Raw genomic sequence first — 26,186 nt, 5'->3', positions numbered from 1 at the left:
CCTTCTTGTTCCCAACATAAAATGTCAAAGGTGCCTGTTTCGTACACTATCTAGCCAGCAAAAATCTCACAATAAATAGCAGCATTCAGCGATCTCAGGAAGGTTCTAGGTTGAGAAGGCGAAGTGGGGAAAGGAGTGAAGTTGCTGGGAAGCCAGCGTGGAGCTGGCCACATGGGCCATGCTGCTCTGGGTGACGGGAACATGGATAACAGGGCTGAACTGGTACTTGCTGCCTTGCTCCCTGCAGATGAGGTGTAACACAGACTCCGATCAGGCAGCCATGTTTCAGAACTGTCTAGAAGGAAAGGGGACTAGGGACTGCAGCTCAACTCCCTCTCTCCCTCTCCCTCGCTCCCTCTCTCTTCCTCTCTGGTGTTCTGAGATGGGTCTAAGTAACTCTGGTTGGACTGATACTTGCCCTGTAGCCCAGGCTGACCCAAACTCATAGCAATCTTCCTGCTTCTGCTTCCTGAGTGCCGAGACTACACCACCATGCCCAGCTTTAACTTTCTTTATAGTTCATTTTGGCTGCGATATTCATTGAGTTTTTTAAGGCAGGGTCTTGCCATGAGTTTAGGCTGGCCTTGAACCTTCAAAATCCCTGCTATAGCCTCTCAAACACAAGGGATGCAGGCATGCAGCACCAAGCTCAGACTCTTCAGACTCTTCACTGTCAAGGAGAGAACAGGAAAGCTGTCGTGATGCAGAGCGTTAGGCAGCCAAAAAACACACCCAGCCTCCAGTGGAAAACATTTTTGAACTAACTTCCTTCCCTAGTCGGTAGGAAGCCCCTCCCCTCTCACCTGAGATCCACAGGCCCATCGTGTTACAAATCTCCGACTTGAATTCGTGGGTGTTGAACCAGGACTGGGGGAAGCAGCAGCAGAAGCTGGTGTACAGAGCTTTGCTCAGAAGCGATGGGAGCCTCTGGGAGAAGCAGAGCTCAGCATCAGTCCCGGTGTCTCTGCTCTCAGAGAAGAGCCCTGGCTGAGCCAAGAACCTGGGACCAAATTCCTTCCCAGCGCCAGGCTGCCTTCCTTTCTGTCTTGGGCTGTCTCCCCATCCCTGGATGTCACTGAGGATGCTCCTCAGGAACTAGGCTCTGCTCAGCCAGCAACCTCCACCTTCCCCTGGCATGCCTCCACAGTGTTCTACCGCTCAGTGCATCTACACTCTGCTCAAAGCACAGGCCAGGAAATACCAAGATATGGAGATGTCTACACCAACATACACATGCATCTCCCTATCACTGTCTCCCCCAAATAATGAGATGAGGACTCATCATGCAGCCTAAGAACTTATGAAAATCCTCTCTCAGCCTCCTGAATGCTGGAATTAATTACAGGTGTGAACCACTATACAAAGTTTAAAAGGGGTCCTCTCCTCTCTTCTCTGTGTGATGCTGGAGACTGAACTTGGGACTTCACACATGTTGAGAAGTACTCTGTTTCTGGGCTACACCCCCAGTTCCAAGGGTGTTCAATTATTATTTTCATTTTCATTTTGTTTTGTGGCTAAATTTGTCTCCTATCCATACTTCTTTCTTGGTAAATTTCTCATTTTTGTACTTTTATCCATGGATCTATGAGATGTCCGATTTTTTAAATTTGTTTTAGACTTGAGTGTTTTGCCTGCATATATGTTCATGTAGCACATGTAGGCTGGGTACCTGCAGAGGTCAGGAAAATATATAGGATCCCCTGGAACTGCAGTTAAAGATGGTTATAAGCTACCATATGGGTGCTGGGAACTAAACCCATGTCTTTGTAAGAGCAACAAGGGCTGTTCACTGCCGAGCCATCCCCCAGTCCCAAGACGTTGAATTTTTCTCACTGATTTGCAACAGTTCTTTATGCTGTGTGACAGACACACCACCAGGTGCTGGAGAGTTGGCACAGTGATTAAGAACGTTAGCTGCTCTTACAGAAGGGCCAGTTTCAATGCCCAGAACCCACAAGGCAACTCACAGCCATCTGCAACTTCAGTTCCAGGGGCCCCAGTGCCACCTTCTGACCTCCACAGGCACCAGGCATGAACATGGTGCACAGATATACATGTAGGCAAAACACTCATACACATAAAAGACAAATCTAAAAAAATGTCACCAGTATTTCTGTATAGACTGTTATTTACATCTTGATTTTGTGTGTAGTAGTTCCAAAAAACTATACAGTCAATGGGTAGGTGTAGTGACACAGGCTTGTAATCCTATCACTTGGAGATTGAGGCAGGAGGATGGAGAATTTGAGGCTAGTCAAGACTACATAGTCAGTTTGAAGCTAGACTGGGTTAGAGTGATACCTTGTCTCACTCTATATCTATATACCTATATATCTATATATAAGATTATATATAGATATATAGTTATATAGTTCAATATACATACATATAGATACATAGTTCAATCTATCAGCCTTTTTTTTTTTTTTTTTTTTCTTTTTTGGTTTTTCAAGACAGGGTTTCTCTGTGTAGCTTTGCGCCTTTTCCTGGAACTCACTTGGTAGCCCAGGCTGGCCTCGAACTCACAGAGATCCGCCTGGCTCTGCCTCCCGAGTGCTGGGATTAAAGGCGTGCGCCACCACCGCCCGGCTCTATCAGCCTTTTGCTTTATGGCTGCTTCTCCTGGATCATGTTTACACTGTCCTTCCTCACCTGCAAATGATCTAAATATTGACACATTTCTTCCAACAATCTCTTTAGGTCATATACACATCCGCAGAAAAGGTAGACATGTGTTTACACTTCACATTCTAACATCACAAGCTTATTCAAATACTATAGAAACATGAAATAGAATGGTAAAGGGGATAGAAGAATGGTGGAGCAGTTAAGAGCATGGGCTGCTCTTCCAGAGGACCCAGGTTCCATTCCCAGCACCCACAGGGCAGCTCACAGACAACTGTCACTCCAGTTCCAGGGGATCCAGGGCCCCCTTCCGGCCTTTGCTGGCACTATGTGCACACGGCACACACAGATACATAGGCAAAACACCCACATACATAAATAAAGAGGTTTTAATTTAAAAAAAAAAAATAGAGAAACGAAATCTCTTAGCACCTCACTTGCCATTGCTAAGAACTCGGCAGTATTTTCCAGATTTGTTTTCTATTCTCGGGTGTGCATGTGTGTGCATATAGACACAGAGTTGTGTCACCATCTAATGGTGAGAATACATTGAGAACTGCATCAATAGGTGATTTCATCATTGTATACACACCACAGACCGTACTTACACAAATTATAACGGCTTGTCACCTTTGTGTAATAGTAACTCACGGGGCCACTGCCAGAGATGCAATTTATGATGAACTGAACTGTTTGTTCCAAAGTGTGTGTCTGCTATATACACATCATTTTAAAACACTGAATAACTTGCTACCCCTTCCCCAACTCACAACATATCGTTACGTCTTCCCCAGTGAGTGTAGGACTCAGTCATACTTCTTTGCAATGGCTTAATTATAAGCTCGGGCACGGGTACTTATCACTCCTTTATGGAAAGCCTGTTTGGAGCATTCTCCTGCCAGCAAAGGTGCTTTCTAAGCGGCAGGTGACACTCACTTTTATGAGCGCCTCTTCATAGTGAGTCCGGACCATTTTGAACAGCAGGATGGCGTAATTTTGGGCTATTCGGTCAAACAGCTTGTGCTGGATCTCCTTGTTTGGCTGCCAGGTGAGAGACAGACAGGTATCAGCATGCCTGCTGCAGCTGCCAAGGGCTGCCATGCTTTCTGTCTGCTGTTTTAGCAGACATGGCCTCCCCAGGTGACCCCAGGCTGGTCTGGAATCGCACCACCACAGCTGGCGTGGGTCTGCAATTCAGGCGAAGCATTGCTCTCGGTGGTCAGAACTTACTCTCCAGAGCATTGCTTCTCGACCTCAGGCTGCGACCCTTTAATCCAGTAGCTCATGCTGCGCTGACCCCCAACCATTAGCTTATTTTCATTGTTACTTCATAACTGTAATTTTGCTACTGTTATGAATTGTAATGTAAATATCTGATATGCAGCCCCTGTGAAAGGTCATATGACACCCCCCCAAAGGGGCCGCAACCATGGGTTGAGAACCACTGATCTTGAGAGTTAGCTTCCTACGCTTTGAGGAATGAGCTGCTTGCCTGCTGTCCACATAGGTACGCACGGAGTGTCAGGGAAGAAAAACTCCTAACTCGGGGCCAGGAGGTCCCAAGCACACCTCTCACCCCTGTCCTGGAGCCACTAACAGGGGAGCTGCAGGGCACTGGATAATAGCAAAAGTTCAGGTACACGGGCGGGGCCTGCGGAGGGAGGTGACAGGTTGTCTGCAGAGGTGACTCATGGGACAGAGGGACTTGTTGCCCACGCTAAAGACAGGGCTCTGTTCCGCAGGAAAGCAAGGTAAGCAAGGGAGGAGACACGGATTCACATTTACCTGGTACCGTTCGTGAAATATCCACCAAAAGCTGTCCAGCCAGATGGCGCTGAAGGAGGGAGAAGACAGAAACTTCTCTAATTCTCTGTCTGAACAGTAAGACTTGAAAAGAAACAAAATTCCCATTAGTATTGTGGTCATTGTTATTGTTACTGCTATTGTTGCTCAAGATGCCTGGAGCTTGTGATTCTCCTGCCTCAGCCTCCTGAGGGCTGAATAGGGCCCTAACCATGAAAACAAACAAAAAAGGCCCCTAAGCTTCCAGTGAGTCCTCATGATTTTCATGGCCCGATGACAAGTGACATGACATTTTCTCTCAACCTGGCTGGGATCTTGGAGCCCACATTACTATCACGGACTAGGAAACTGAGGCCCCGCAGTTGAGGACACTGAGGACCACAGAGCTCAAAGGACTTACCCAAAGGAATATGACCAGCAAGTGCGAGAGCCAGCACTAGGAACCCACAACTCTAGATGGAGGCACCCAGGCACCCCTCCCTCTCACGGCTGAACAGCAGCAGTTGAAAACCTGTGTGGCTATTCCACAAATGCAAGGGTGGAGCCACGGGAGTCTATGGAATCAGTAATAAATATACACGAGTCAAAAATGAAAACCATTATTCACAAACTCAGAGGAGCAAAGCTTTATCTTGTGTTGTCCCCACCATATCATATATATATTACGGAATGATGCCTGTGTGTCTGCTACTGGCTGACACACCTCACTCTTCATCTCACTCAGGTGGGACTGACTCAGCACAGCCAGGCAGCAGGAAGGAGCCAAGAAGAGGGGGAGGAGGAGGGGAGGAGAAGAAAAGAAGGGAAGAGGAGAGATAAATAGAGACAGGGAGACGGCTCTGTGTGTGTGTGTGTGTGTGTGTGTGTGTGTGTGTGTGTGTGTGTGTGAGTGTATGCGCACACAGCAGTGAGTACAGCTGACATGTGAGTCCCAGGAATGGAATGCTGACCAGTTAAAAGCTAATGGATCAATGACCAATGACCAGAGCTGTTTTGGGGACAGAGATTATATAACCATAAAAGATGAAGAGACCAGCTGGGCGGTGGTGGTGGTGGCGGTGGGGGGCACACGCCTTTAATCCCAGCACTCGGGAGGCAGAGCCAGGTGGATCTCTGTGAGTTCCAGGCCAGCCTGATCTACAGAGTGAGTTCCAGGACAGGCACCAAAGCTACACAGAGAAATCTAGCTACACAGCCACTAAGAGCGCTCTGCACATCTTCCCTCTGCAGACCTCCACACAGCTGTCGCCTGCCTCTGGCTTTGCCTCACCTATGCAGGTGGCATTGTTGGGCATCATCACTCTTCCCTCCAAAGCTCTATACACACACAGCTCTCAAGGTGCCTACCCTAACCCTAGTCCCAGTCTACTGTCTGCTCTGTTTCCTATCCACTGCCATGTAAACAAGCAGCCACCACCTCCCACTGCCATAGACAGAGACAGATCCATTCGGCCTTGCCACCCCACCATGATGTACTAAAAATCTCTTTGACACCATGAGCTCTCAAAGACAGAAATAATAAATAAACAAACAAATAAATAAATAAATAAATAAATAAATAAATAAATAAATAAAGCAAGCTTTCTTTCCTTAAGTCGTCTCCATCAGGTATTCTGTCACAGCAGTGAGAAAAGCAACTGACAGAATCCCCATTACGTCACCAAATGAGGACTCCATCAGCACACCAGTGCTGAAAGCAGAGACCTCATGGCCAATCACTTCCCCAAACCCTCCCTCGGAACATTACATGTGGGAACAAGCCCTTAGCGCATGAGCCTTGTTGGGGGACACTTTCTGACTAGAAAGTCATAGAAGTCAGGCTTACCAGTGTGCCACAGAGCAGCTGACAGAACAGCAGATGGCCCACAGACAGACACATATCTGTGAAGGTACAGGCTCCAGTTTGTTTTTAAATAGGACACATGATCAAGGCACACTGCATGGGCTGGCAGGATGGCTCAGCAGCTAAAAGCATGTCTGCCAATACTGATGACCGGGTTCCGTCCCTCTCACAGAGTGTCCTCTGACTGTGACACACACATACATGCACAGCCAGGGCAGAGCTGACTTCCTGCCCTCTTCCTTACCTTGCCACTAAGGGGATTTTTCTCAGATCGGATCACATTGCCCACCATGTCGCAGAAGTCCACGCCATTGGGAAGCTTGTTGGGCCTAGTTTCGTCAAACTGGGGGTGTTGGTGCAGCTCCGCTAGCAGATTCTTATCTGCTGTTTTCTGAAGAAAAACAAAAAGCACACTATGAAAATGGGGTCCATCATCTTGACAGTTTAAAACAATAACATGCCTTCCCCTTCGACACACAGACAGTGCGACAGACTCACAGACAGGGAGCAAACAAGGGCTTCCCAAGCCCAGCACCACTCCCCAACATCTGCTTACATCAGCTCTGTTTTCCATAAAGGCTCTGAGCAAAGATTTCCAAATACATTTGTTATTTTAATCCTCCCCCTCACCTGTCTCTCCAACACATACACACTTTTATCTTCTACAGTCACCTAACCTTTTTCTAGATTACTCCAGGCTCTGTGTGTGTGTGTGTGTGTGTGTGTGTGTGTGTGTGTGTGTGTGTGTACTGTTCTCAAAATTTCCATTCAAACCAGGAGGTGGTGGCACACGCCTTTAATCCCAACACTCGGGAGGCAGAGCCAGGCGGATCTCTGTGAGTTCGAGGCCAGCCTGGGCTACAGAATGAGTTCCAGGAAAGGCACAAAGCTACACAGAGAAACCCTGTCTCGGAAAACCAAAAAACAAACAAACAAAACCCCCCAAAAAACATTTAAACTGCTACAGTTTAATTGACTTCTCCCTGATTACTTTCAATATTACTGTCATTAATATCTTAGAGCACATACCTTCCCCTTTGGGTTATTTATTTAGCATGATTTTTGAGACAGAGTTTCTCTGTGTAGCCTTGGCTGGCCTGGAACTCACTCTGTAGACCAGGTTGGCCTCAAACTCAGAAAACCTGCTTGCCTCTGCCTCCCAAGTGCTGGGATTAAAGGCATGTGCCACCACTACCCAGCTAGCATGATTTTCTTAAAACAGTAATATTTTATCAAAGGATGTAACTGTCTCAATATATCTCATTACTGAGTATGTATCATTAAATTAATTTTTATAACCAAACTCAAACATGACAGCTGGTAAAAAAAAAATAATAATAACACAGGAAAATGCAGGAGAGTGGAGTGAGGGGTCCAATTACCATCACCCTACTGCACCTACTGGATACACTGTGAAGGGCTTAGTTGTTCACTTTCTATAACCTGGCTATGGGAGGGGACCGTGAGAGAGCAGCTTGCTGAATGACTGCTGATCCTGAATCAGAGGTCACTCTGCCATTTACTCCATATGCCACCTCAGGCAGGACATTTGTACCCACCCAGACCCCATCAATGGCATGCGAGGCAATTTCACTACAGAGTCTACCACCAGGCTTCATGCTGTTTTGGAATTTACGAAGTTCAAAGTTATAAAAAAGTAATGGAAACAGAAGCAACCAAGATGGGTCAGTGAGTAAAGATGCCAGCTGCCAAGTCTGACAACCCGAGTTCAAGCCCTGGGACTCACAAGGTAGAAGAGAGAACTGACTTCTGCACGTCGTCCTTAGGCCTCTGCATGTGTGCCATGGCATGTGCACCCCCTCCCCCCGACACACAAAATAAATATAGTAAAATTTTTTCAGAAAAGATAATGCATTGTTTCCTAAGGCTTTGGGTACAAGTGATCTGTATAATTTAAATAACCAGCTTTTAGGGGTTCTTTTTGCAATTAAAAAAAAATTTGCAATGCTGGAGACAGAACCCGGGGGCTTTGTGCATGCTAGACAAGCACCCTACCCCTGAGCCACAAGCCCAGCCCGTGGAAGTGAACCTTGACAAGGACAGCTGTAGATGGGACTTGCTGGCAATAGAGGGGGGCTGGCCCTGGGTTGGAGAACTGAGAGGAAAGCCACGCCTTTTCTCTGACACGCTGCATGACCCGGGACCGTCATCTTAGCTTCCTGGCATGTCTGCAGTGATCACCAGCACCAGCCTGGCTGGTGAGTAGAGTGGAGACATGGGAACCTCCTGTGTAGAGGACACATGGAGTTGTGCGGCACCATCACAGCAAAGCTGGAGGACCCTTTTTCTAAGCGGAGATGCCTCAGATCTCACAGTAACAGACACAGGAATCTGCAACACTCTTGTTGCCAAGGCTGGGTTGGGTTCTGCCCTTTCAAGAGTGACGTGAGCAATTTTAAAGTTAAAGTATCACCAGATCTTTGAAAAAGCGAACCCTGCACTTTCTCTATGAATCACTGTCTAGGCACCAAATCTTCCTTCCTGAGGAATGAAACCCGTTTTGTGCATAACGGAAACCACTGGGAAGCAACAGCGCGGGCCTCTTACCCTTTTCGACAGGATCAACTTGGCATTCCGGAGCTCTGAACCTTTGCAGGTTATCGGCAGCTCTTCCTTCGGTTGCTTGACTAAGAAGGGAGGAGAAGGTCAGACACGAGGAGCAGTGGTTGCACCTGCTACGGAGAGCTAAGACTCTTGGGGAGGGCTGCTTGGTGACCAGCAGACGGCTAGGTCCTGGCCTATCTGTTTAGAAGCCGCAGGGAAGACAGGACACTGTGCATAGGCAAGTTCCTCTTCCTAGCAGGACTCTCCTGGGTCAAATATATCTGATGGCGCCACCAGGTGGGCTTCATGAAGGGACAGGGATCGAAGCACCTGGTATGATGTGCCACCTAGCAGATAGTCAGTCCCACGTGATCCCATCCCTCCCTCCTTCCTTGTCCAATGTCCAGTTTGATGGAAGGCTACTACAGAAGAGGACAAAAAACTATCCTCAGGTAGAACTCTGGATTCCTACTCAATTGCATTTCAAAGATTAAAAAACAAAAACAAAAACAAAAACTGGGGTCCACTTCAGTGGCAGAGCGTGTGCTTAGCATGTACAGGCTCTGGGATCCATGCCTAGCACCACAAAACAAAAACACTAGAAAGAATCTAAACTTTAAAAAAAAAATCAAAAATCAAACCCCACAAAAACACTTTTCAGGCTGAGAAAGGATTTTTGCCTTTGTCTCCCGGGCTGCCGTGAGTTTTCTCTTTTAAAGACTTCTTCTCCAACTCATATTCCTCAATTGCCTTCAAAAACCAGAAGAAGAAGAAAAAAGGGGGGAAGGGCATTAGAGATTGATGTAAGGCCAGGGAAGAGGACAGGGGTCAGGGATGGGAGTTTTCCCTTACTGGCATCCAAAAGCCTGAAAGAGGAGCCAAGCACCTCTTCTCTTCCCCCTGGGTGGTAGGGACCTTGGCCATCGGTGCCACTGACAGGGTGCCATTGTACCCTTGCATTATGCTGCTCTCCTGGCTCCACTTCTGAGGAGCACAGGATGCAGACAGGGCTCTGACAGTAACCCACAGGTACACACATGCAATCTTTCTATAAGAAGGTAATAATAATACCTACCTTCCATGGTCCCTCGAAGGACCTGGAGAAAATATTCAGTGCGTTTTCACAACAGCACAGAGCTGTCGAACAGGCGCTTACTAGGGGCTAACATTGTTATCAATCAGTATACCCTGGACCTCTCACCAGAGCCCACTGTATCTCTGATGCTCCCCACCCTCACCTTAGAAAAAGAACGGAAAGTGAATGTTAGTGGCCCTCACGATGCACGCATGGTCCGTGAGGGGCTAACTGTGCTTGGGGAGAGTTGTCTGTGGGAGTGCTGGCTGTGTCACCTGGCAGGACAGGTTCTGGGATGGTAGAAGTGACCTCACAGTCAAGTCGGGTACATAAAGGTAACAGTAGACAGATCTATTCAGACTTCCTTCATGTGCACTCAGACATACACAGTCCCTGCTGTCACCAGGTGTCCCTCTAAGCCCCAACTAGGTCGGGCATGTGTTACAACTCATCTGATCCCTGTAAACGCCCTCGGGTAGGTGGATATAGTGTCAGGCCTTTTACTGGATGTTGAGGGTCATTTTCCTCCAGTCAGAATTCAAGAGAACTGTCTGGCAGGAATTTTAGACCAGCAGTCTGCCTGGAAAGGTCACACACCTAGTGTTCCCTCCCCACGTGAATACGTCCATGCACAGAATCATTCCAGGGAGAGTTGTCCATGTTCTCTACTGCTATTCACAACTGAATTCCAATCCCAGCTCAGACGTGGGCCGGGAACTGACGCTAGTGGTCCCCTCCTCGTTCATAAAGAATGGCTTCGCTTGTATGAAAAGAAAATCAGGGCCGGCAAGATGGCTCAGCATATAAAGGTGCCTGTCACAGAGCCTGATGACCTTAGTTTGGTTCCTGGGACCCACATGAGGGAAGGAGAGAACTGACTCCCACAAGCTGTCCTCTGATCTCCATATGTGTGCCATGGCAAGCACGCATGTTCTCTCTCTCTCTCTCTCTCTCTCTCTCTCTCTCTCTCTCTCATTTAATTTTTTAAAAGGAATTTGACTACATTTATTCCACTGAAAACTTTTACTTCTAGTGCTGTATTCTGCAGACATATGCAAATGAGCCCTGTGGTGATTCTTTTTTTTTGTTTTTTTGGTTTTTTGTTTTTTGTCAACTTGACACAAACTAGAGCCATCTGGGAAGAGGGAACCTCTATCAGATTGGCCTGTGGGTATATGTGTGGAATATTTTCCTGACTAATGGTTGATGTGGGCAGTGACACCCCCGGGCAGGTGGTTCTGGGTTGTATAAGAAAGCAAACCGAGGGACTGGAGAAATGGCTCAGTGCTTTAGAGAACTTGTTGCTCTTTCGGAAGACCCAGGTTCAATTCCCAGCAACTACATGGAGGCTCACAACCATCCATAATTCCAGTTCCAGGGGATCCAATGTCTTTTCTGGCCTCTGATGGCACCAGGCACACATGGTACACATACATACATGCAGGCAAACAGTCATACATATAAAATAAAATAAATCTAAGGAAGGAAGCCAAGCAGCTGAGTGAGCCATGAAAAGCAAGCCAGTAAGCAGCTCCAGTTCTTGCCTCCAGGTTCCTGCCTTGACTTCCCTCAGTGATAGACTGTAGGCTATAAGAGAAAACAGATCCTTTCTCCCTTAGTTGCTTTTGGTAAGTGTTTTTTCACAGCAACAAGAAGCAAACTAGACCAAGGCCTAAAGCCCATGCCCAGAAACGTTCATATGTTCACTATGCTCTAATGTTCACTATGTTCAATGCCAAAGAAGGGCTGGAGAGAAGGCTCAGCAGTTAAGAGTCCTTCCAGAGGACCGAGTTTAGATCCCAGCACCTACACAGCAGCTCACAGCTGCCTGTAACTCCAGCTCCAGAGAGTCCAAAGTCCTCTTCTAGCCTCCTTGGGCACCTGCACATACATGGTACACATACATAAATAAAAATATTTATTTATATTATAAAGAGATGCCTCAGTGGTTAAGAGCATTGGCTGTTCTTCCAAAGGATCCAGGTTCAATTTCCAGCACCCACATGACAGCTCACAACTGTCTATAACTCCAGTTCCAGAGGATCTGGCACCCTCACACAGACAATATGCAGGCAAAACATCAACGCACATAAACTAAATAAATAAATAATTTAAAAAATATTTTAAAATACTTATCATTAGAAAATAAATTGGTTATGCTATATCCAGTTTTTGGAATACTATGAAGCCAATAGTACTGACTAAAAAAAGTCCCCAAGAAGGTATTTATTCTAAAAATAAATAAATCAATGAATAAATCAGTAAAAACAAAAGCAGACTGTAAGAGAGTATTTATAGCACAATCCTGCTTATATATATTTTTAACAGACAGAAAAAAATAATAACCCAAAGGAATGTAGTACCTGTGAAAATAATAACCTAAAAAGTTCTGGAAGAATCCATGGCGTAGGAATAGCAATGGCTACCTCGAGGGAGGAAAGGTGTCAAGAAAAGAGTAGCTTTCACTTCTCACTCATAGACAGTCTGAATATTACGGAACAGCATATATTAATTGGCTAGTTAAAATTTTTAAAATATGAGCCAGGTGTGTTGATACATGCCTTTAATCTCAGCACTCGGGAGGAGAAGCAGGTGGATCTCTGTGAGTTTGAGGCCAGCCTGATCTACACAGTTCCAGGACAGCCAGGGCTACACAGAGAAACCGCGTCTTGAAAAAAACAAAAGACAAACAAACAAACAAACAAACAAACAAAAAACCAAACCCCCCAAAAAAAAAAAAATAGTGAAACGGGCAAAGACAACATGTGCAGGAGTCCTGGGGAGCGACTGGGACAATGGCCAACAGCAGAGCCCTGCACTGACCAGCAAGCCGTGGGTCTGTGCTTCTCTGTATGTTTGAGAATTATGGAAGGGCTTTAGATTTAAGCCCGGCTTGGTGGCGCACACCTTTAATCCCAGCACTCGGGAGGCAGAGGCAGGTGGATCTCTGTGCGTTCGAGGCCAGCCTGGTCTACAAAGTGAATTCCAAGAAAGGCGCAAAACTACACAGAGAAACCCTGTCTTGAAAAACCAAAAATAAAATAAATGGGGTTGGGGATTTAGCTCAGTGGTAGAGCGTTTGCCTAGCAAGCGTAAGGCCCTGGGTTCAGTCCTCAGCTCTGGAAAAAAAATAAAGTCTTAAAAAAAAAAGACTTAAAAGTAAAAATGAAACCAAATTAATCTTCAGACTTCTGGTTTCCAGGCCATCAGGTAAGGGACCCACAGTCACCACTCTGCCCTTGCAAGTCTGAACATGCTGAAACATCAACAGCTTTTCTCAGAACTGTGGGAACTGCAGCTACGGAGCAGGTGGCTGCCCCAAACTGAAAAGGTGGGCAGAGACAAGGGATCAACTCACTGAAGCAGGATCCCAGAGGATCCTGCAGCAACTTTGGGGTACCCCTGCAGACCCTACTCCATTACTGACGCGCTGCCGGGAGCTCAGCATGGGTGAACAGAGGTGGAAACTGCAGGAGTCACAAAAACCAACTGGAGACAGGCGACGGTCCCAACGTAAAGGTAAAACTCTAAAACCATAGCGGGTAAAGTCGGGGCTCCCAAATGGTCCTGGGACGGACAACGACTTTCGACATGACACCAAAGGCCAAGGATGAAGTGAACAGTCATGAACATTTTTAACATCTGCTCTTCCAAAGACACTGTCAAAACAACGAAACGACAAGCTACAGATTGGGGTTAAATATCTGCAAAAGGCACATCCAACAAAGGATTTCTCCAAGTCGGGCAGGGGTGATGCACGCCTTTGATCCCAGCACTCGGGAGACAGAGGCAGGTGGATCTCTGTGAGTTTGAGGCCAGCCTGGTCTACAGAGTGAGTTCCAGGACAGGCTCCAAAGCTACACAGAGAAACCCTGTCTCGGGAAGAAAAAAAAAAAGAAGCAGCCTGGGCTGGAGAGATGACTCAGTGGTTAAGAGCACTGGCTGCTCTTCCAGATAACCCAGGTTCAATTCCCAGCACCCATATGGCAGTTCACTACTGTCTCTAACTGCAGTTCCAGGGCATCTGACACCCTCACACCAATGCACATAAAATAAAGTTTAAAAAATATTTTTTAAAAAATTTAAAAAAGAAGAAGAAGTAGCAGCCTGCTGGAGCTGGGGAGATGGCTAAGCAGTTAAGAGCACTTGCTGCTCTTTCAGAGGACCTGAGCTCAGTACCCATCCTCCACATTGGCTCAGAACCACCTGTAACCCCAGCTCCAGGGGATCCAATGCCCTCTCTTGGCCTCCAAAAGCACCCACGCACAGGTGGCATACAGACCACACACACACATTTTTTTTTTAAGTTTGCTAATTTTTAAAAAGTGAACTTTGAAATCTCAGCTGTACAAACAGGCCTTGGGAGACGTGCAGGGCCCTCAGGGCGACGCCTCAATGACCCTCCCTAGGACCCTTTGTTCCTAAAGGCCTTTGCCTCAGCTCCAGCATCTGCTTTAACTCACCGAGGTGCTGGTCAACAGGCTGGAGTCCAGGTCTATTTCAGTAATCCTCTGGTTCACCTGGCTCATGGAGCCAATAATGCATGCTGGGAGGCAAGCTGCTAAGGAAACTCTCCAGGAGGCAGTGGCACACAGCAGAAGGGTCTCTCGGCCAGGAGGGTGGTCCAGGCTGCACCATCTCTGGTTCATTCCCTCTGCCAATATGCATGACGTCATCTTGTTTAAGTGAGTGGCTTTTATAAATGAAAATCAATGGACTGGTATGAGCACTCACCTCTGTAATTCCAGCACTTTGGAGGCTGAGGCAGGAGGACTGCCTTGAGTTTGAGGCCAGCCTGCACTTCAAAGTGATCTCTGGGCTAACCTAGAGTGTATAGTCTGTCAAAAATAAAAACAAAAAGAGAAAAAAGCAAGCACACAAACCAAGACAAGAAAAGGGAAGAGAAAGAGGAGGCAGAGGTGGAAAGTAAGCTTCCTGTGTTAGTCACCCTGGGAAATACTAACCAAGGAAAAGGCATCCACACTGCCTCAGCCTCTCGGTTAGAGTCTTGGGGACATTCCTTCTGGGTATTGTTTGTTTCAGTTTTTGACAGGGGAAGACAGGATGTCTATGTAGTGATCCTCCTGCCTCAGGTGTGTGCCCCTGCACCAGCTTGCCTTCTAGTGTTTTGGGCAAGCATAGCTACAATGTCAGTGGGTGCCTGGTCCACCTCCACGACTTCCCTTCCACAAGAACCTGCCTGATGGCCGGATAATGTTTACAATATCGTTTTAGTAACACCACATGAGCCACTTAGAACACATACCTTAGTGCTGGGCTGTTGCTCTGTAAGCCACTTACAGCCTCTCACAACGATAAAAGATGCTGTGGTGAGTGAGCATGGCCACGGGGAAGTTTCACATTTTGGAATATTTCTTTTCTTTCTTTCTTTTCTTTTCTTTTTTTTTTTTTTAAAAAGATGTTTGGGGGTTGGGGATTTAGCTCAGTGGTAGAGCGCTTGCCTAGCAAGCGCAAGGCCCTGGGTTCAGGCCTCAGCTTGGGGGTTGGAGGGGGTTGGGGGGTGGAGGGGGGGTTGTTGGGCAGCAGTGGCGCACGCCTTTAATCCCAGCATTCGGGAGGTAAAGCCAGATGGATCTCTGTGAGTTCGAGGCCAGCCTGGGCTACAGAGCGAGTTCCAGGACAGGCACCAAAACTACACAGAGAAACCCTGTCTCAAAAAAAAAAAAAAAAAAAAAAAAAGATGTTTTCATTTTGTACATATATGTTTGTGAGTGATGTATGTGCAGCATGTGCATGCCAGTGCCTGTGGATCCCCTGGGGTTACAGATACAGGTGGCTGTGAACAGCTTGATGTGGGCGCTGGTAACTGAATTGAAGTATCAAGCACTTTTGACAGTGGAGGCATCTCTCCAGCCCCTGGGATATTTCTTTAAGAGAGATTTTCAGGTGTGGGACGACGGGGCCACAGGACACCTGCTGTCATCAGCTCTCAGTGGAACCCCTCTTTGAATCTGATCAGTTCTACCCTCTCTGTTACCTTTTCACCTTTACATTTCACGTCTTAGCCTCAGGTCTCCCAGGACGCGGCCTCTGTAAGCCTCATAATCCTGCCGCTCCACTCCTTCTCCATAAAGCAAGCTCGTTCTCCCTTCCATTACCCTCAAGTGTTCTTCCCGTGGGGAAGGCACTTGGAAAGCCAAGACACCAAGAGGGACATGTGACGCAGACAGGGCCAAGTTGAGTGTGGGATTAAGAAGGGCATTAGAAAGAGACCCAAGAAGGTAAGACTCGAGGGAGTCAGATGGACTCACTCTAGCTGCTCTCCTGAGAAGAGCTTGGGAGAGGAATGTGGAAGGGAGAGGCAGAGTGGAAGCCGCAGTTTGCCTGGTGGCGGCAGGGCTTAAAGCCTGGGGTTATTTATAACTTGAGAGGCCTGTTTGCTGGATGGACTGAGACGGGATTTTGTGATGCAGGGATACGGTTCAGGGGAAGAGATGAGGTTCAGTGAAGGTGGGACCAGGGAGAGAGCAGGGGTAGGTAGAGCCTGGGGGATGCCAGAGGGGCAGGGCAGACTGAGCCTGAGCAGGAGGGCTAGCAGGTGAGGAGAGGGGAGGTCAACCAGAGGAAATGAAGAATCTGGGTGGTGAGCTCACCTCTCTGGGGACAGAGGGCTAGCTCCTGACTTCCTAGTTGCTGTCGACTATGTTCACAGCCCTAATTCTTAGAAAGGCAGAAGTAAGGGGAGCCAATCAGAAACTTTTTCCCTCTTTCAACAGATACAACCTGGGCAATTGTCTTTGGAGTTCCTTCTGCTTAAAAAATAAACCTCAGCCAGGGAGGTGGTAGCACACACCTTTATCCCAGCACTTGGGAGGCAGAGGCAGGAGGATCTCTCTAAGTTCAAGGCCAGCCTGGTCTACAGAGTGAGATCCAGGACAGCCACGGCTATTACACAGAGAAACCCTGTCTCGAAAAACCAAATATATATATATAAAAAAACTTCAAGTTGAAAAACCCTTCAAAACATCACATTCCTTTAGAGGCGACACAGGACTTACGTACTCAGAGAAAATGACCATGGTATGTAGCGTGGGCTAACAGGTAACATATATGAACCTCAGCACTCATCACAGCAGTGGTAAGGCTCAGTTAGATGTGCGTGGTCTGACTGTGGGTGACAACACTGAAGGATACTGGGTGGATTGTCTTGCAACTGCTTCCTCAAAGCCTTCTCCAGCACTTTCCGTGAATTGGCGGAGACCACCAGGCGCTCGTCGAATGGGATCATTGGCAAGGCGGTGATATTGATGACGTCCATTCTCTTGACAAAGTCCATTTTCCAGTTTTTTGTGAACTGGCAGACAAAAAGTTTCCTCTCTTCTCCCACTCCAACCTTGTTCTTTATTCAGTCAGCCTGCTGGGATAAAAGATGGCATAAAACCATCTTAGAAAACGAAAGCAGAAAGGCCCACACAACAGCCTGCTGAGCAGTGATGATAAGGCGCGTAACACACAAGTAAGCAGGAAGAAAGGCTTTTGTTCGGGAAGTCCTTTTTTTTTTTTCCAAACTGATGCAAAATATTTATTCAAAGTTATCTGTTTTATGCAGTTGTCTTCCCCCCAGTAGCCTTGCTATAACCATATCCTTTACATCTGCATCATGTCATCAAAGTAATCTTCACCCTTGAAATCACCATTTTTTAAACACACGCATAAGTGACACACGTGTGGAATGACACTGGAGAGCTCTTCTGTCACTTGCCACCCTATTTTTAGAGGCAGGATCTTCTATCCAATCCGAAGCTCACCATTCAGCTAGTCTGACTGACCGAAGAGCTCCTGGGTTCCACTGTCTCTGCCCCCAAATGCTAGGGGACAGGCACTGGAGGCTATGTATGGCTTTTTTATTTTATTTTATTTTTTGACACACAGCCACCACTGCATGGCCCATGTATAGCCTTTTTTTTTTTTTAAGGATCTACTTTATTTTCTAAAAATGAATATTTTCTTGCATGCATGTCTGCGTAGCAACTGAGTGCCTGGTCCCTGCGGAGGCATCAGGAACAGGAACCCTTAGAACTGGAGTTACAGGTGGTTGTGAACCACCATGTGAAAGATGTAGTTTCCATGGTGGCAGCATAGCTTAAAAATATAACATGGCGGGCCTGGAGAGATGGTGCAGCAGTTGACTGCTCTTCCAAAGGACCCAGGTTCAATTCCAAGCACCCACATGGCAGCTCACAACTGTCTGTAGCTCCAGTTCAGGGGATCTGACACTCTCACACAGACACATATGCAGGCAAAACACCAATGTATATAAAATAAAAATAAATAAATCAGCCAGGTGATGGTGACGCACGCCTTTAATCCCAGCACTCGGGAGGCAGAGGCAGGCAGATCTCTGTGAGTTCGAGGCCAGCCTTGTCTACAAAGTGAGTCCTAGGAAAGGCGCAAAGCTACACAGAGAAACCCTGTCTGGAAAAACAAAAACAAAAATAAATAAATAAATTAAAAAAAAATATGGGCTGGAGAGATGGCTCAGAGGTTAAGAGCACTGGCTGCTCTTCCAGAGGTCCTGAGTTCAATTCCCAGCACCCACATGGTGGCTCCCAACCACCTGTAATGAGTTCTGGTGCCCTCTTCTGGCCTGCAGGGATACATGCTGTATACATAATAAATAAATACATCTTTTAAAAAAAAATAAAAAAATAAAAATAAATTTAAAAAAATAAATAAATAAATCACTTAAAAAGTTAAAACTGTATATAACATGGAAAGCCTGGAGTCATTTATAACCTATGAGAGGGTTATTTGTTGGATAGGATCTGAGGTCCTCAAAGACAGGGTTGTGATGCAGGGATACAGTTCAGCAACAAGATGAGAACCTGTCTACCTGAAGACAGGACCAGGTAGAGCCTGGGGGATGCCAGAAGGGCAGACTGAGTCTGCGCAGGAGGGCTAGCCAGTGAGGAGAGGTGAAGTCCTCTGCGAGAACGATGATTGCTCCTATCCACCCAGTCATGTACCCAGTCTGCCAAATTCATATTTTACAATCCACCCTGAATATCAAGACTGCAAGAATAGCACATTTCCTGTATACAAGTATCTTACAGCTGTACCTAAAAAAGTAAAGAAAAAAAAAAAACACATATACTTGATTAGGAGCTAAGATACCAGAACAACGCAAAATCAAAATATCCCAATTTGACAGCATTAATTTAACACAATGATGCTTCAGCAGTCACTCTGTCACTGAAAACAAGTGTATGAGCACAGTCCCGAGTGTCCAATGGCTGAGAGTAGAAACTGCTAAGCAGACACACCAGTGTCTCCTTCCCTCTGTACCCCCACACCGCCAGTTCCCACCATAGACTGCTCCACATGGTCAGGTGTGGTGGTGAACCCCTTTAACCCCAGTACGAGGGAGGCAGAGGCGGGTGGATCTTTGAGTTCATGGCCAGTCTGGGCTATAGTGAGTAAGTTCCAGGACCAACAGGGATACACAGAGAAACCCTGTCTTTAAAAGGGGGCGGGGGGGTGGGGGGTGATGGCTCAGAGGCATAGGACACTTGCTGCCAAGTCTGATGACCAGAGTTTGATTCCCGACAACCTTGACTCCCAAATGGTGGAAACAAAGAACTCATTCCCTCACCCCCTGACATACATGCCGTGGAACACTCACTTCCTCCATTCCAATAGATAAATAAACAAATAAATGTAATGCATTTAAGGGAAAAGAATGTGTATGTAGCCGGGCCAGCGGCATGCTGTGCAAGCCAGTATAAAGAAGGCCTGTTCCATGTGCTCACTTAGTCACCTCAACTACTCAGCCTCCACTGCCCAGTTCCCAAACCATTTCCAAAAGGGGAAAGGGGAGGGGGAGGGGAAAAGGAGACAGTAAAAAGGGGAGGGAGGTGTAAAAATCAACAGCTGTGGTGGCCACATCATTACCTTCCCTGAGCAGTAGCAGTATGGTGTTGCCTAAATTGATGGATCCTATTTGTAAAGTCCTAGCTGGGGAGGACAGGTGGCCACAGACTTGGACAAGGAACGCCATCAAGGTAATGGATGTAAAACAGGTAGTATCAAAGAACTACAGAAAAGTCTTCCAAGCAGTCAACTGCAGTAGCAAAACATCCGCAAGACAAAGCCCTTAAAACACAAATATTATTCTTAAACAACTGTCCAAGCCACCGGGCAGGGGCTGGCAATAACTCAGTAGGAAAAGGTGACCTGCCCTTGATTCCTGGGATTCACATGGTACACGGAGAGACCTGACTCCCACTGCTGTCCGTGGCCTTGATATGTGCACTGTGGCACACACACACACTCAAACACAATGACTAAAGAAATCTAATTTAAAATAAAAAATAAAAAACGAACCAACAGCAGAGGGCTGGGAAAACGGCTCAGGGCTTGCTGCTCTTGTAGAGAACCTACCTTTGTGTCTGACCACCGAGGCTGGACGGCTCACACCCATGATTTGATGCCCTCTTCCAGCCTCTTCTCAATCTGCATGTGGGCATGTGCCCACACATACATAAAAATAAAATCAGTCTTTAAGACAACTAAGCATGGGGCTGGAGAGATGGTTCACAGGTTAAGAGCACTGGCTGCTCTTCTAGAGGTCCAGAGTTCAATTCCCAGAAACGACATGGTGGCTCACAACCATCTGTAATGAGATCTGGCGCCCTCTTCTGGCATGTAGGCAGGACACTGTATACATAATAAATAAATAAATCTTTGGAAAAAAAAAATCTCAGGGCTGGAAAAATGGCTCAGTGGTTAAGAGCACTGGCTGCTCTCCCAAAGGACCTGGGTTCAACTCCCAGCACCCACATGGCGGCTCACAACTGTCTGTAACTCCAGTTCCAGGGATCTGACACCCTCATACAGACAAATGTGCAGGCAGAATACCAATGTACACAAATAAAAATAAGTAATTTTTTTAAAAGGTCACATAGGACTAAAGTTCTCATGAGTTCAAGCTGTGTAGAATCCAAAGGACGAACTGCAAATGGCAAAAACATGTTTTTCCATAGAGGCATTTACTTGAATAACACCAGCAAGCAATAATGAGGAATCTGAAATAAACTATCCACTACTCCCAGGAGGAGCACGAAAAAGCGTTCCAAGAACAATTCTGTGTTTGGAAGAAACTGAAGTCACAAGACTCATCTTGTTTTCTTGGAGTGTTCTCTCAAGCTCTCAGAAGTCTCCTCAGCCAATTCCACTTCTGGACCATGTTCAAACACAAGTGCACGCCACCAAGACTGGCTTTATCTCCATGGATTTGGGGGTTCCAGACTCAGGTTTGCACAGTAAGCACTCTGCCCACCAGGCTGACTCCCCAGCCACCCCACCTCCACGGCAGGTGCGTAACCTAGAGCTTCAGACACGCTAAGCAAGCTCCCTACCACGGGGCTCCAGCCTCAGTCCTGTACTCTCTTTCGAGACAAGATTTCTCTGTGTGGCTCTGGCTATCCTGAAATTTGCTGTAGACCAGGCTGGCCTCGAACTCACAGAGACCTGCCTGCCTTTGCCTCCCGAGTGCTGGGATTAAAGGCATGCGCCACCATCGCCCGGCTGAACATGGAGTTTTTTGGTTTTTTTTTTTTTTTCTTTTTGGTTTTTCGAGACAGGGTTTCTCTGTGTGGCTTTGCGCCTTTCCTGGAACTCACTTGGTAGCCCAGGCTGGCCTCGAACTCACAAAGATCCACCTGCCTCTACCTCCCGAGTGCTGGGATTAAAGGCGTGCGCCACCAACGCCCGGTGAACATGGAGTTTTTAAAGGCAGAATCCTGGCATCTCGCCCAGCAGCTGCAGGGGGCTTTTCAGAAGTAAGCAATTTTAATAGAAGCTATGGTAAGCAGTTAGCTGGAGGGAGTTCCGTACAGGCAGACAATTTAACAGAAGCTAAATTAGCTAGGACATCCCAACCTTGGGTTCCAAGAACAGGGCTGGGTAATTTTCCACTAGATTTTCTATCAAGGAGATCAAATTCTAGTTAAACCTGAAATGGCTTCAGCAAGAACCACGAGATGGAGGAACCTTTGCACTGTCTCGCCCTGTCACATATGACCCCATGACTGCACCACTCCTTGTGCCTAGCTTTAGGATGCTCTGGCCTGTCTCCTGGGTCCAGCCCTCTACCATCTATCTCCCTCCATATCCAGAGACCTGGTGATAATGAAGCCAGAGTCTTAGATCTTGTCCTCAAGCAGCTCATAGAGAATGAAGGGAGGGAGCTAAGGTCATGGAGAAACTAACTAACCTGGGTCTCCTTTACCACACTCCTTCCTGCGCCCTGTTCCCCCAATTCAGTCTTCCTCTCCACTCTTCTCCCCAGCCATGCATCCCAGAGGCCTGGCCCATGGACCTCTCCCTCGTTCCCTATCATGCTATAGATATCTTTATTAGTGGGGGCAGGGATACACGTACCAATGGTGCACATGTGGAGATCGGAAGACAACCTCATGGAGTCAGCTTCCCCTTCCACCTGGGCTCCAGTGGTAGCATTCAGGTCATCAGGCTTGTGTGATGAGCACTGTACCTGCTGAACCAGGTCATGCCATGCTCTTGATGCCCCTATCTATGTCTCTGCCCATGAGGTCCCATCTATGGACTTGTCCCCGTGTGTCACATCATCTTTAGAAAGAGCTGGCCACCAGAACCATGACTCTTTTATGTATCTTACTTTCATCTGTTACAGCACTTAATATATAAAATTGGTAGCTGGCTATGGTGGCACTTGCTAAAAATCCCAGCGAGGTGGGGGATGGGACTCAGGCAGGAGGAGGATCAAGAGTTCAAGGCCAGCTTTGGCTACCTCGACAAACTTTGTCTCAAAAAAGAAAACCTGAGCTGGAACGACTTCCCTCTATGTCTTTTTCCAGTAGGAGAATAACTCCCAGGGACAATCACTAGCACTGGAGTAATCACTCAATATTTGGTTTCTTTGGAAGAAGCTGTCTATCACAGATGCTCTGTAGAAGGCATGGAGGTCCTTGTGCTCACAGATCAGCACTAGGGGAAACCAGGAAGGTTAAATACACAGGGCTGCTGGGCAGCCATGGCACACTCCTTTAATCCCAGCACTCAAGCGGCAGAGGGAGGTGGATCTCTGTGAGTTCAAGACCAGCCTGGTCTACAGAGCAAGATCCAGGACAGGCACCAAAAACGACACAGAGAAACCCTGTCTCAAAAAACCAAAAAACAAACAAACAAACAAAAACAAAACAGGGCTGTCTCTTCAAAGGGAGAGATGGACAACCCGTTTTCCTACCCAGAAGGCACTGACACAGTTAACAGCCTGGTGACCTCTGCTGGTGACTATCTGTGTGGCCAGGCCACATTGATCCGCAGACCCTTATCTTGAGCTAGTCTGTCTCAGTCAATCTACAGTGCTGTCCTCCTCCAAACCCTTATCATGCTTGTTTATCTTGAACTCTTTCTCCATTTTCTTTAGAACCCATCTTTCTGGAAGATGGCACTTTAACTTTACAAAGAGTTTTGATGCAGTCCCAGCTTATGCTTTGTTGCGCACACGGGATTGAGTTAATTATCACCAGGAAACTTCTTTTTACTAATTGTGCTGAAACATGCCTAAAATAAACTACTCAGGGTCAGACTCTCAAAGTTTGAATCAACACCAGCTACTGAATCCTGTTGAACGGAACTACCTTATCTCCCTCCAATCATGACTCCGCTGGCCTGGTGTCTCCAGGGATCCCTCCATATCACCCCATCCCCCTGCCCAAGCCCACTGGATGGAAGGAAAGACTGACCCAGGCCCAGGTTAGTACTGTTTCTTGCCCTCTGCTCCTAGTCTTTAGCCTCACAGGCCAAACAGGGAGAGGTAAGAGGAGGCAGGTGCATTTTAAGGCTTCTCATTGTCCTCCTACCCATTCCCCAGAATGGCTGGAAAATTACACTATGTTCTCTGAGAAGCTGGGCTCAGATGACTCTGTCGGAAGCTTCCAGCTTTAGCCTAATGCTATTACTCATGCCTAATGTGAGAACTGAGTAGCATGTTTCTAAAGAGGAATGTTTAAAATACACACACTGCTCCAGGATGAATTCTTCCTCACACCATTTAAGGATACGTGTGCTCAGGAGCACAGTCAGTTTTTACCGTCTTTGCTTGAAGAGGAGTAGGGGGAGCCAGCTTCATTGAAAGCTGCTCTATGCCAAGCTCTGTGCCAGGGGCTGGGGGTGGACGAGTGGGAGGTGAGGAACCTTTCCCCTTGGGGCATTCTGGCAGCTGGGATTTGAATACCTCCACTTAAAGTTAACATTTGATAGCGTGTAAAAATGCAGACTGTGAAGGTGAGGGGGGCGGGAGGGGGGAGAACAAGGGAATCCGTGGCAGATATGTAGAACTGAATTATATTGTAAAATAAAAAAAAAAAAATGCAGACTGTGGAGTCAGACTTGGGTTCCCTGTCAACTCTCAGCCACTCAATGACTATTTACTCAGGACCTCCCACAGATCAGCGAGTGTGCTCCAGCTGGGCCTAAGATGGTGAGCTAAGCCAGACTGGATCCATGAAACCCTAGTGGGGCTGACGACTGGGGTAGACTTGCAAAATTAAAATAAGTGCAAAACTATACATTTATAAAAGTTATGCATGTAACGAATTAAAACTCACTACTGCTTCCCAAGGAGGCTCACAGGGAGGAGACGAGATGACATGGTGTGGTTTGTTCAGTTTATTTTGAGACAGGGTCTCACTGTGTAGCCCTGGCTGTCCTGGCACTTCCTATGTAGACCAGGCTGGCCTCCAACGGACAGAGATCCACCTGCCTCTGCCTCTCAAGTGCTGCGATAGTTTGACTAGTTACAGAGGTGAAGGCGCTGAAGGAAGTGAGGGAGGTGACTGGATAAAGGGCGGAGGAGAAGGTAACAAGGCTGGAGGGAGGCTCCATGGACGCTGCCCATCCCAGCAGCCACTAGCCACACACGAAACAAAGGTCTGAAATTTAGTCAGTGGTTGAAGAAGGTCCATTTTATTTTAAAATTAAAAACCAAAGCAAGGTAAATTTTAAAATATTTATGTTTAAGGATATTTTGGACAAACCGAGTTCAATGAAACAGTAGTCGAGTTAATTTAATCTGTTTCGATTTTACTTTTAACAGTGTAGTAGCACTAGCCTTCAATCGCAGCCTCTGGAGACAGAGGCAGGGGGATTTCTGTGAGTTGGAGACCAGTCAGAACTACATGGTGAGCCCCAATCTCAAAACCCAAATCTAAAAAACAAAGCGACAACAACAACCAAAAAAAAAAAAAAAAAAAAAAAAAAAAAGGGAAAAAGGAAAAAAGTATAGGGGATGAGGCCAGGCTTGGTGTATGTCTGTAATCCCAGCACTGAGAGGCTGAGGCAGGATGAGTTGAGAACCCCAGGGCAGTCCGAGGTACCCAGTGAGACCGTCTCTCAAAAAAAAAAACAAAACCAAACAACAACAACAAAAAAACTCGAAAGGTGCTTTGGGTATAGCTCACCGGGAAAGCATGGGATCAGCGTGCACAAGGATCACTCAGGGTTCAACATCAAAAAGCTGCTAGAATGATCGCAAGTTACAAAGGTGGTCTGCTTTATGTTTCTGTTGAACCAGTGAGTGCTAGGCTAGATATGGTTAATTTTGAACGTAAATTTTCACTCTCTTGAAATGCAGTGTGGCAAAGGTGGAGGAAAACTGCTTGGAGACAGACCGCTTGGTTCTGTCCCTTACGGCTGGGATGACACCTAATGTACCCACTAGGCCGCCAGGAAACATCTCTTGGATGGCCTATTTCTTCATTTACCAAACAGAGCACAATACACGCCGTTAGGACTTGAGGAATTGTGGAGGGGATTCTCCAGTCCTCCGCCCCTTGTTCACTGGGCGACCTTCCTGGACCTCAGTTTCCCTTGCTCGTGGGCATGAGAAGGAGGCAGGCCTGGCAGGAGCCAGTTTGCTGCTTGGCAAGGAGTCGTCCTCTGTCTGTTCATCTGTCTTACCTGAAAGTTTCAGCGGAATCCCAAAGCCTCAGGGCGGGTTCCACCACGGGTCCCTCCGGGGACCCGACCAAGCTCCGGATGGCCGCCGGCACCCGCGGCCCCAAATCACCGGGAAGGGGCGCGCTTTGCTTTGTGGCCGGGGCGGGGGAGCCTGAGACCAGGCCATTTTGCTACTGTGAGTCCAGTCTGGGTCACTACACACTCCTTTCCCACAACAATGCAGCCATGAGCTGGCCCAGTGGCGGCCGCACGCGGTTACCATGGCGACGGCGGCGCTACCCGGGGGCCAGACCAACATGTTTAGGGGGGCAC

At 47.2% G+C, this 26,186-nt stretch overlaps 1 protein-coding gene across 1 annotated transcript in view; it reads right to left on the bottom strand.

Moving 5' to 3' along the window:
• The window catches only part of Fam227a (family with sequence similarity 227 member A), a 55,434-nt gene extending 29,313 nt beyond the window's left edge, over window positions 1–26,121 (bottom strand). Inside the window, exons 1-9 of the mRNA XM_059248058.1 lie at window positions 25,875–26,121; window positions 17,067–17,289; window positions 14,375–14,457; window positions 9,517–9,586; window positions 8,840–8,919; window positions 6,516–6,662; window positions 4,411–4,512; window positions 3,562–3,666; window positions 804–927 (exon numbers count right to left, since the gene is read on the bottom strand). Of these exons, the coding sequence (XP_059104041.1) occupies window positions 804–927; window positions 3,562–3,666; window positions 4,411–4,512; window positions 6,516–6,662; window positions 8,840–8,919; window positions 9,517–9,586; window positions 14,375–14,457; window positions 17,067–17,208 (853 nt within the window). The 5' untranslated portion in view covers window positions 17,209–17,289; window positions 25,875–26,121. The remainder of the gene's footprint in view (window positions 1–803; window positions 928–3,561; window positions 3,667–4,410; window positions 4,513–6,515; window positions 6,663–8,839; window positions 8,920–9,516; window positions 9,587–14,374; window positions 14,458–17,066; window positions 17,290–25,874) is intronic.
• Window positions 26,122–26,186: the final 65 nt, after the last annotated feature.

The sequence above is a fragment of the Peromyscus eremicus genome, chromosome 20 (genome assembly GCF_949786415.1).
Source record: "Peromyscus eremicus chromosome 20, PerEre_H2_v1, whole genome shotgun sequence".
NCBI classification, from domain to species: Eukaryota; Metazoa; Chordata; class Mammalia; order Rodentia; family Cricetidae; genus Peromyscus; species Peromyscus eremicus.
The sequence above is the reverse complement of the archived record's forward strand: the minus strand, read 5'-3'. Positions and strand labels throughout refer to the sequence as shown.